General features: G+C 32.2%; 1 protein-coding gene across 1 annotated transcript in view; it reads right to left on the bottom strand.

Moving 5' to 3' along the window:
- Window positions 1–855: 855 nt before the first annotated feature.
- LOC127734834 (TP53-binding protein 1-like) overlaps window positions 856–12,478 on the bottom strand; it is a 53,950-nt gene continuing 42,327 nt past the window's right edge. Inside the window, exons 28-33 of the mRNA XM_052244863.1 lie at window positions 10,184–10,264; window positions 8,552–8,698; window positions 6,342–6,439; window positions 5,638–5,831; window positions 3,327–3,457; window positions 856–1,760 (exon numbers count right to left, since the gene is read on the bottom strand). Of these exons, the coding sequence (XP_052100823.1) occupies window positions 1,573–1,760; window positions 3,327–3,457; window positions 5,638–5,831; window positions 6,342–6,439; window positions 8,552–8,698; window positions 10,184–10,264 (839 nt within the window). The 3' untranslated portion in view covers window positions 856–1,572. The remainder of the gene's footprint in view (window positions 1,761–3,326; window positions 3,458–5,637; window positions 5,832–6,341; window positions 6,440–8,551; window positions 8,699–10,183; window positions 10,265–12,478) is intronic.

Raw genomic sequence — 12,478 nt, 5'->3', positions numbered from 1 at the left:
AACCTTTTTCAGCTGGACCAAATCACTACTTAACTTTACAATTCATGACCCAAATTTTTTTACAGTGTAATTTCATCCCCCTACTTGCTATTTGAGGCATAAAACATGAAGGAATACATTTGGAAGGGGTACTAAAAAAATTGGCAAGCAACACACTGTCCACACTAGGGACTTTATTCGTGGACAACGAAAATCAAAGGACGATACCTGTGTACTCAGACCATATGATCAGTTCAGTACCATAAATTTTTATTTTTTTTTTTAAATGATAAATGTTCTTTATGTAAAGGCCAACTAGTTTTAATCATGGACAGAAACAAACATTAAATAAAAAAAACACATTTTGTAATTACCAATGAGACAGTCACCCATCAAAGATCACTAGAAGCAGTTATTATCTCAAGGTAGTCATAGAACCTAATCGGTCCAATTTTCATGAAAAACACCAAAATAAACAGAAACAATTTCAAACAATAATGGAAATAATTTGATTGAGCAAATTAAAATTAGCTGATAATCTTTCAAGGTTCCATAGTTTGTGCACCGGGGAATCATCTTCAACATCATTTTACTATCATACGAGCCAACTATTCATATAGTTAAAACTAAAAATAATTAGATTAGTGATGCAGTGACAAAATGACAATCCTTAGGTTTAAAATGGCTCATTGAAATGCTATGTATAAACATCACAAATTCAAATCAAATGGAGAGAAATTTAAAATCATGATACTGTTAGCAAGTTGTGTACACATAATCATGTATATTATTCAATCAACTGTTTTGTCTGATTTCTTTGTGTACTATTTTTGCATTATATCAATGAAAAGACTAATCATTTTTAAGACTTTTCATGAAGAATTAACAATGATTAAATTGTAAATAATTTTAGTTTAAAAAAAATAATCTTGGTATACTAAAGAATTCACTTCATTTTTTTCAATGATACAAGGAGTCAGACTTGAAACTGTGATAAACCATGTCATGTTCTTCTTATTACTATTCATATAGCTGATGCTTGCAGCTTCTTTATCATTCACTCTATTAAATGAAAGTCCACCAATTTTCCGCTAGCTATAGGTTACCAGCAAAGTCCATCAGTTTTCCATGAAAGAGTAACAAAGTGTTGTAATGGCATAAAGATATCTGAGGCATCCAGTGCAGTCCATTATTTGTTAATGAATTATGAAATATATCACTGTGAGCCATGATTTACTCATTACTGCCATCACTTTTCCATGAATAAAGAAACAAAGCATTGTAATGGCAAAATGATATCTGAGGCATCCAGTGAAGTCCATTATTGGTTAATGAATTATGAAGTATATCACTGTGAGCCATGATTTACTCATTACATTCCATCACTTTTCCATGAATAAAGGAACAAAGCATTGTAATGGCATAGTGATGTCTGAGACGTCAAGTGAAGTCCATTACTTGTTAATGAATTATGAAATATATCACTGTGAGCCATGATTTACTCATTACAATCGATCAATTGTCCATGAATTACCCAACATATCACTGTAAAGCTCATAGCGACACCGGAAACATTCATAAGAATTTTATGTCTCAAATCACTTGACTGTCAGTATAGTCATATTCATACATAGGATGTCCAGTAAAGTCCATAAGATGACCGTTGATTAAACACTGAATTAACCACTCAGTTGATACTACAGGAATTTTTAGTGATCTAGCTGATCTTAGAATCTGGGGTTTACAAGAATTGTCTGTCACTACAACTTGCACAATTTCATCTGTAAATATATATCATAAGCATTTTTTACAGTATATTTGATAAACTAAATCTGATCCTTAAGCACTGAAGAAAACCATATCTAATGTAATATGAAATTGTGGACACCGAGATACGTCTGTTCAGCTTTGCATAACATTGTCTTGTTGCAATATTACATGGCATTAAAAAAAAAAAGAAACAAAGAAACAAAAAACTGAATGTAATTAACAAACAAATATAAAACTTGTGGATACTACAATGTATACATAAAAGTATCACAGTATGCTGTGTGTATTGAGGATAAAGAAAATGTATAATTGCATTTATATTTACAGCTTTAATAGAGAAAAAATCACATGGTAATTTTTATTTTTTTTAACATTTAAACATTTTGTTTTTGTTGTTGTTGAGGAAATCAGTTATGGAATAAACGCATTTGATATGGTTGAAAACTGTGGCATTTTCCGATGGGAATGAACGTTACAAACAATGTTGCATTATAATATTATAGGGTTTCATAGCGAGTGAGAATTGGATATTGCTCGATATCAACTCGAGTTATTTAATTTCAATATCGCTCGTTTCTTATTACTATTTAAATTAAATAACTCGAGTTGATATCAAGCAATATCCAATTCTCACGAGTTGTTAAATATAGATTCTACCACTGCATCGAGTGTGATACGATATTTATCCACTCGAGACAGTTAAATTTTCAAATTTAAAACGTGAGGCTCGCCGAGCGTTTTAAATATTTAAAATTTAACTGTCGAGAGTGGATAAATATCGTATTACACGAGATTTGGTGGTGGAATCGGTTTCTCTAATGATTTTCAAACAATACGCAGGCAAATTTATTCCTTCTTTTCGAATGATCTGCAAAAAGATGTGTTCTTTCTATGTGACATCATCAGGCATAGTTGCCTTTTTTCATGCCGTCACAATAGGAAATTCAGAGGAAAGCAAGAACATTCGACATCATAATCTGATTTTAACCAAGGAAGAACTGAGATCAAACGAACCACACATTGATTAAATTTTTTTTATACAATGGGTGCAGAAAGGGATAAATTGACGAAGAATTAGAGAAACCTATTTCTCTTATGGTCAACACTCTCATGGGGTAAAATTAAAAATTCATGGAATCCTTGGTCTAGTCTTTTGCACATACCTGTATGATGTCATATGTCCTGTTCCAGAATCAAACTTTGACATCAGACATTTTAAAACTTTTTGTACGCTTCAGAATGTCATAAAATTTGACAATCAGAAGATTTTCAGGTGAAAAGTGTGAGTGTTTTGTATATTATTAAAAAATCTTATATGTCTGTTACCATGGACGAAATGTTCATTGTCTTAACCTTTGAAAGTCATCAATGACCTAATGAATAGCCAATGGAAATGTCGTAATATCGTCTCATGATGCTGGATAAGCCAATCAAATTAATGCAGTATTCATATCACTTTTTCGTATAACACTCCGTGAAATGTGATACAAGAAATATCTCTTCATGCAAGAAATAGATAACAGGCCACAACCATGAGAGAATCATGTTTATAATAATATAATACTATAAAACCATACCAGTAGCTCTTCTGCTATGTAATTTCTTTACTATATTTGCCCCAGCTATTTCCAATATGTTAGACCATTCTGCCAAGTTTTCACCCTCTAACATTATTGTCATATCCTTTAAATCTCCTCTATGTGCATTCCTAGACCAAGTAAAAAAAACATATATTGAATAGTCACTGCATATATCAGTCATGTGCAAGGGTCCGGAAACGGTCATATTTGCCAGTCATGTCCTAAGATGAAACTATTTGTCCTAAACAAGTAATTGGGATTTAGGACAAATTTTATTTTTTTAACAGAAGTAATTTCGGTCATTTCATTGACTCAATGTTTGAAATCGGATTTCTTAATCGCCATTTTGCACTTGTGATCACTTGTTTTTGTTTATAATCCCTTTCCTGTAATAAAACTGCCACTACAGTAGTTTGATAATCTTGAGGGCCCTCTTAATATCTATATCAATGCCTACGGGAAACATTGTCTAATGATTTTTACCTGTGGTTTTAATTCACACCTGACAGTGATCACAAAGCTCAGAATAATATCTTTAAAACATTTAAGTTCCCTGACAAGTGTATTCATTATTTATTTACTTTTCATCAAAGACAGTCATCAATTCTGATTTAAAAATTAAATCTAAATTTACGTAGAAAAAAGTATTTTTTCATGAGTAACACATGTGCTTTATTTACTATGTAATACGCATGCGTGAAATTGTCTTCAGCAGATTTAATATTTAATCGTAAAATGCAAATTGATTTCATGCTAAATTAAACGAGTGCAACTATTATCTGTTATATTCAAACACTTTTAAAGGTAATAAAATAAAAAAAACATAAAAAGCCGGTGACTTCCTGTCAATTTGATAAACAAAACAAATCCCGGAAATGAATCCGGAATTATTCGTACTTTAAAATATCGCAAACTTCCGGTTTTAACTTCTGTCAAATCGAAAGAAACGTAAGCAATGTCTGAGAAATTAACCATTTTGAGTCATTAAAATCATTTCAATTTTAGACTGTTGCCTTCACTAAACTGTCCTTCATGGTAATGGTAAGACATTTACTAAGTAAATGCGATGAAACAGCAATACAAGTTCGTCATGTTCGTTGATGCTATGAATATAGTCAAGTTGATATTGACAATTTGAAAAGGGGCACCAACTTTTCAAACATCTCAAAATGACCGAAATTGTCTGGAAAAATTTCCGGATCCTTGGTCATGTGGTCACATATTTTCTTGCAAGTGGTTAATACTATTTAATTTGTCACAAGATTTTTTCACATTTTTTAAAGCTCATAGAACTCTGGTAAAGTACATGAATCAAGCTGTTGCACTAATTTTCATTTCAACAACTAACAATTAAATTTCTTAGAAACAAGACTAAACAAAAATCTTAGCCACAGTTACACAAACCTGAAATGTAGGTATTACTGGACAACATTGTATTGTACTGTAGGGTAAGAGAAAATTAATAAATTACCACATACAGAAGTCTGTGAAATGGACTTTAACACAAATCTTCTAAGAGTGATTAAAGTATGAAATGTAGTACATAGTTTTCTCCCCCACAAGAAGACAATGAGAGAATTATTAATTTCAAAGCTCAATGAACAGACCAATATACAGAAAAGTGGACAGCAAAACAATAAATCTTCATGTTCCAGCCACAAGTAATTAGGAAACTTTCCTACCTGCAATTTGTTTAAAATCAAATTTTCATTCTTTTTAGAATATGGTCATGTGATTACTGTTTAAAGAGAAATGTTCACTTTGAAATTAATCCATAGAAAACAGATTTTCTCTAATTTTTTCACTATTTTCACATTTTCAAACCGATTGTGAAAACATTGTTCTCCTCACTAGTGAAATACTGTTCTCGGCAAATGATTGGTCGAAATTTAATTATGACGTCAAATTTTCTTGGTTTCTTCTGAATTTCCTATTGTAACTTCATGAAAAAAGGCGACCATGCCTGATGACGTCACATATAAAGAACACAACTTTCTGCAAATTTTTGAAAAGGAAGGATAAAAATCATAAGAGAAACAGATTCCACCACTATAACTCGTGTATTACGATATTTCTCCACTCTCAACAGTTAAATTTTAATTATTTAAAAAGCTTGGCAAGCCTCTCGCTTTAAATATTAAAATCTAACTGTCTCAAGTGGAGAAATATCGTAACACACTTGTTGCAGTGGTGAAATCTACATTTCTACCTATATAAGAAAAAATCAATAGCAAAACAGACTACATTTTTACAGGTGTAACAATATCAACATAGATTTTCAAGACTTTTAGGCCTTTAATCAACATACCATTCCACTTTTTTCTTCTTCTCTATACTGATCCCTGCTTGTAACATATAGGATTTGTAATCTAGAAGTGTTTGCTGTGATACAGAGTCTATAATCCATCGATGTGACACACAAGGGTAGCCTGCTGCTAAGGTTTGGAAATATTTCACAGTCCGTACATATGAATTTGATATCAGGAACAATGAAGCTTTGTTCTAAAATATTTCAAATCAATTATACATGAAATATTAAATATTGAAGGAAATACATGAATTGTTATCAAAACCATGCTTCACCTATTTTCTTGCAAGTGGTCAATTTGAATCTTTTTTAATTTTATCAAGAGCTGTGTAAGAAAAGAGAGGCATAAGATACATGTATCATCAAAAAGTTAAATAACAAAAAATACCAAACTCCAAACAAATGTCGAAATGAAAAATAACTGTCAAATTCCTGATTTGGTACAGGCATTTCCCCATCAAACATCTCTTTTCGTCAAAGGCAGGGGATTTTCTGACAAAGAAAATTTGCTTTGTATTTTACACTTGCATGTTTTAATGTTTTATTAATATTTAATCTGATATCAGTTTAAAGTAACTGATTGTAATATCCAAGAATAACGTTTTAATCAAACTTATTATCCAGATATATTTTGTGCTTCTGCAACATTTTTACATCATAGGTATAAAAATTCATGAAACTACTTTACATTCTACATAAAATACCTGCAAAAAACTGCAGTTTATTTTATCCAATATGATCCCTCCTTCTTTTGTTATTTGGCTCTTCAAGAAGTCTTTATCAAATGGAACCTTGCCTTCATCTAAAAAGAATGAATAATCACTATTATATTATCAATATCCCTGCTCCAAAAAATAACAAATAGTGAAATCCACTCAACTGTGCTAAAACTTGTCAAAACAGAATTATTCCTCATATAGTATACTACACTTTTGTGGAGTTGCATTGAAATTTATTAAATCAAATCTAAACAGTTGCCCTATTGGAACTTCCTTGTGAAAGTAATGGTAATGTCATTTAAATGACATGAAAAAAAAACTCAAGATTAAAAATCTATATGCAAATATTTATAAGGATTACAATCACTGCATAAATTTGCATAAATGAAAAGACATCAGAAAAACACTTCAATTTCAAACAAATATTGTGTACAATTAACCACATAAAAAATCATACATGTGACAGAGTTGTTAATTCACAACTGGAGATCTGAATATTTTCAGCTGGAGTTTGGGCCTCATAACTGAAATAAAATGCTCCGCTGGGCGCAGCTTGATACGACCGCAGAGGTCGAACCCTGAACAGTTGGGGCAAGTATGGACACAACATTCAAGCTTGATACAGCTCTGAATTTGGATTGTGATTAAATATTTGACACAGCATAGGTTTCTGACACAGAATGAATGTGGTCTAAGAACTTAAAATTTTTTAATTTACCTATTATTGTCCAATATCCAAAATCTAAATACATACATGGTTAGATTTAGCATATCAAAGAACCCCAAGAATTCAATTTTTGTTAAAATCAAACTAAATTTAATTTTGGACCCTTTGGACCTTAATGTAGACCAATTTGAAAATGGGACCAAAAATTAAGAATCTAAATACACGGTTAGATTCAGCATATCAAAGAACCCCGATATTTCAATTTTTGATGAAATCAAACCATATCATTATTATTTGCTTTTATATATAAATCAAAAATGACCAACTTAAAATGGAAAATTTTAAAGAAAAAAAAAAAGGAAAAAAAGGAAAAAAAAAATCCCCCCCCCCCAATTTTTTGAACCCCCTTATGATTCATCACCCCCAAACTCAATCCCAGCCTTCCCTTTGTGGTATGGTACCTTGCAGTACAGAGGATCCATACACTTGAACACAAGTTATTGTCTGGAAACTGAAAAAATGCTTGTTTTTTGGCCCCTTTTTGACCCCAAATTCCTAAACGTTTAGGGTAATTACCCCCAAACTCAAACCCAGCTTTCACTTTGTGATATGGAACCTTGTAGTACAATTTCATAAAGATCCATACACTTACACACAAGTTATTGTCAAGAAACTAGAAAAATGCTTGTTTTTTGCCCCTTTTTTGCCCCTAATTCCTAAAATTTTGAGGCAATTACCCCCAAAAATCAATCCCAGCCTTCTGTGTGTGGTATGGTACCTTGCAGTACAATTTCAAAGAGATCCATACACTTGAACACAAGTTATTGTCTGGAAACTAGAAAAATGCTTATTTTTGGCCCCTTATTCCTTAGCGTTTTGGCAATTACCCCAAAATCAATTCCAGCTTTCCCTTTGTGATATGGAACCTTGTAGTACAATTTCAGAAAGATCCATACAATTACACACAAGTTATTGTCATGAAACTAGAAAAATGCTTGTTTTTTGCCTTTTTTTGGCCCCTAATTCCTAAAATTTTGACGCAATTACCCCCAAAATCAATCCCAGCATTCCCTTTGTGATATGGAACCTTTTGGTACAATGTCAGAGAGATCTATATACTAACACACAAGTTATTGTCTGGAAGTTTCAAAAATGCTTATTTTTGGCCCCTAATTCCATAACCCCCAAAATCAATCCCAACCTTCCTTTTGTGGTATTGAACCTTATGTTAAAATTTCATAGAGATCCATTCACTTAAACTAAAGTTATTGTGCGAAAACTAATGTGTCTTCGGACGCCGCCGACGACATTCCAATATACAACCATAAATTTTTTTGCGGTCGTATAAAAATGAAGACAAATTTTGAGGGGTTGAAATTTAAAAAGTAAAAGGAAGATTTTAAATTACTAACAGGAGGAATGGAAGAGGGCCTAAAAATTGGGAGATTTTGACTCCCGCTGGAAGATTCACATGTATGAGATAAACCAAATATTATTCATTGATATTTTTGTTGTGACACAAACATACCATCAGGACCACTTTCCTCAGCAGACGTCTCCTGTGTAGAGTCTCGTAACATCTCTTTCTCTCTGTCTACAATATCTGTTGTTTTCTTTACCTGGGTGAACATGAAGTACATTCCTTGGAACAATTTCTGTGGTGATTTAGCTGGACCTTTAAAAATGTATGTTGGTATTTCATGTATAATGATCAAAAGGAGCCCATATAATAGCAGCAATAACAGCATATTGAATAGAGTGGCAGAGAAACAGTTCAATAAGGCTTATAGGAAAAACATTCAAAATTTTTCTGAATTTAAAAACAATAAATGACCAGTAAAAAATATGCTCATGAAACAACATATTTAAATTACCAGTATCTCAATGTTTTTATAGGAATTCAACCTAGAGGCTCTAAAGAGATGTTGTCGCTCACCTGCATCTTCAACAATGGCCACTTTTTAGCAAAAATCATCATTAAAGGGGAATAAGTCTATCAAAAGTTAACAGACAATTCTAAGTCTTATCCTGCTGACCATTTTTCCTTTTCAAACTTCTATTTATCTATCATAGTCTTCAAGATAATTGACAAAAAATGCAAAATATATTTGTAAATATCATCATTAAATGGCAATAACTCCAATAAGGAGTCAACTGACGATTTTCTGTCTACTGCCTTATTTGTAGATCTTGTCTTGCTGATCATTATTGCTATTTAAAGTTTCTATTTATCAATTATAGTTTTCAAGATAATACGCAAAAATGCAAGAAAAATTGGGAAATCATTTTTAAAGGTTTATAACTTCATTAAGGTGTCAACTAACAATTTTGGTCATGTTGTCTTTCTTGTAGATCTTGTCTGGCTGATGATCATGTTTGCTATTTAATTAATGTTTCTATCTATCTATTAAAGTTTTCAAGATAATTTGCAAAAATGCAAAAAATTAGGGAAAATACCGCATTAGAGGGCAATAACTTCAATAAGCTGTAGACTGACAATTTTGATTATATTCACTTATTTGTAGATCTTGTCTTGCTGATAATTTTGATCTTTAAACTTTCTGTCTATCTATTATAATTTTTCAAGATAATTGGCAAAAACACAAAAAATTGGTACAATTTGTCCTTTCAGGGCAATAATTTCTATAAGAAGTAGTCAGAAAGTTTTGATGTCATTAGACATTATGTAGATCTCATCATTCTAAACATTTTTGTCACTGTCAGATTTTCTCTATCTATAGTGGTTTTCAGGATAATAGACAAAACTTACATTTTACCTCTATGTTCTATTTCTAGCCATGTCGGCCATGTTTGTCCACAGGCTGGGTCATCAGACACATTTGTTTAACTAGATATCCCATTAATGATTATCAAATTTGGACCAGTAGTTTCAGAGGAGATGATCTTTGTAAAAGTTATTGTCAGACAATGAAGGACAACGACAGACAACAGACGCCAAGTAATGGCAAAAGCTCACACTGGCCCGAATAAAAAGAAAAAGTTTTAAACAGAACAATTGATAAACTAGAATTCATTTCTCAAAACAATTTAAGCAAAAAATTATATGAAAGAGGGAGTCCAAAAAACAATAATTAAAAAATCTATTTGGTGTGGCCTGAGTATTAGAATCTACAATACAAAGAAAGACAATTAAAATTACCTTTCCCTTTTCGAGGAGATCTTCTATGTGTTATTGGGGATGTATCTCCACTAGGAGGGGTAGTAGACTCAGTAGCAGCATCTAAAAATAAAGCCAATCAAATAAAAGATGCTTAACAAATTGTTTAATATAAACTTAACACAGAGAAAAGTCTAACCTGTGTAACCTTATCAGCAACTTTAACAATTGTTGACACCACTGTTGCTTAAAACAGCATGCCTAAGTCTTGCTTTGGCAATAATCATCACAGGTGAGACAATAAAAACAATACTTTCACATAAAAGTTTTGTGAAATATTCATCCCTAGTAATTATGTTATCAGACATGCAATTACAATAAATAATGTGAAGAATAGTTCAAAATGTTACAATACACTATGTCATCAAATCTCTGGTGGAGAGTTGTCTCACTGGCAGTCATACCACATCTTCTTAATCTTATACATAACAAATATCTAATTTACAAATATGACCAATTTTTTTTATCAGATAAATGAAGAATTAAGCTCATAAATTTTTGAAATACAGATGGAATAAAATGTTCCGCTGGGGCGCAGCTTGATACGACCGCAGAGGTCGAACCCTGAACAGTTGGGGCAAGTATGGACACAACATTCAAGCTTGATACAGCACTGAATTTGGATTGTAATTAAATATTTGACACAGCATAGGTTTCTCACATAGAATGAAAGTGGTCTAAGAACTTAAAAATTTTTAATTTACCTATTCAAACCATCTCATTACTATTTGCTTTTATATATAAATCAGAAATAACCAATTTAAAATGGAAAATTTTAAAGAAAAAAAAGGAAAAAAAATTCCCCCCCAATTTTTGGAACCCCCTTATGATTCATCACCCCCAAACTCAATCCCAGCTTTCCCTTTGTGGTATGGTACCTTGCAGTACAATTTCAGAGAGATCCATACACTGGAACACAAGTTATTGTCTGGAAACTAGAAAAATGCTTGTTTTTTGGCCCCTTTTTGGCCCCAAATTCCTAAACGTTTAGGGCAATTACCCCCAAACTCAAACCCAGCTTTCCCTTTGTGATATGGAACCTTGCAGTACAATTTCATAAAGATCCATACACTTACACACAAGTTATTGTCCTGAAACTAGAAAAATGCTTGTTTTTTTGCCCTTTTATGGCCCCTAATTACTAAAATTTTGAGGGAATTACCCCCAAAATCAATCCCAGCCTTCCCTTTGTGGTATGGTACCTTGCATACATTTGAACACAAGTTATTGTCTGGAAACTAGAAAAATGCTTATTTTTGGCCCCTTATTCCTAAACTTTTTGGGCAATTACCCCCAAACTCAATTCCAGCTTTCCCTTTGTGATGTGGAACCTTGTAATACAATTTCATAAAAATCCATACACTTACACACAAGTTATTGTCATGAAACTAGAAAAATGCTTGTTTTTTGCCCCTTTTTGGCCCCTAATTCCTAAAATTTGGAGGCAATTACCCCCAAAATCAATCCCAGCATTCCCTTTGTGATATGGAACCTTGTGGTACAATGTCAGAGAGATCCATACACTTACACACAAGTTATGTCTGGAAGTTACAAAAACGCTTATTTTTGGCCCCTTTTTGGCCCCAATTCCTTAACTGTGGGTACCATAACCCCCAAAATCAACCCCCACCTTCCTTTTGTGGTATTGAACCTTATGGTAAAATTTCATTGAGATCCATTCACTTAAACTAAAGTTAGAGTGCGAAAACTAATGTGTCTACAGATGACGACGACGACAACGTCATACCAATATACGATTGCGGTCGTATAAAAATGACAATTGGATGAGAACCACTCATTATATGTTTTCTTTATAACTGCAGATTAAAATTATTTACATACAAAAAATGAGATATTTTCTGTTGCTTTTATTTCTTTTGATTAAAATCATAATTAGAACATACATGTATCTTCTTGTAAAAAATATAAATAGAGGCCAACCTTTTCTTTTATTGATTTTCTGTCAATCCTATAAGGACAATCATTATACTGTAAATTCAGAAATTATTGCGTGCATTTATTATTGCGATTTTTCAAGAATGAACAAAAATGCGAGTTTTATTATTGCGATTTCGAAAAAAGTGCATACCGGTCTATATTTCAGTTATCAGAATGTGAGTTCTTATTATTGCGATATTCACCCAGTCGCATTATTCGCATTAATAAAAACCTCGCAATAATTTCTGAATTTACAGTAATGAATATGGGACAGTAGCGTTTTTTTTAAACATTGACCTCGAGTCATTTATTGTGATATGTATATTTGATTCATGCAAA

This window comes from Mytilus californianus, unplaced genomic scaffold, assembly GCF_021869535.1.
Source record: "Mytilus californianus isolate M0D057914Y unplaced genomic scaffold, xbMytCali1.0.p SCAF_3, whole genome shotgun sequence".
Taxonomy (NCBI): Eukaryota; Metazoa; Mollusca; class Bivalvia; order Mytilida; family Mytilidae; genus Mytilus; species Mytilus californianus.
This window is presented reverse-complemented; position numbering and strand designations above follow the sequence as displayed.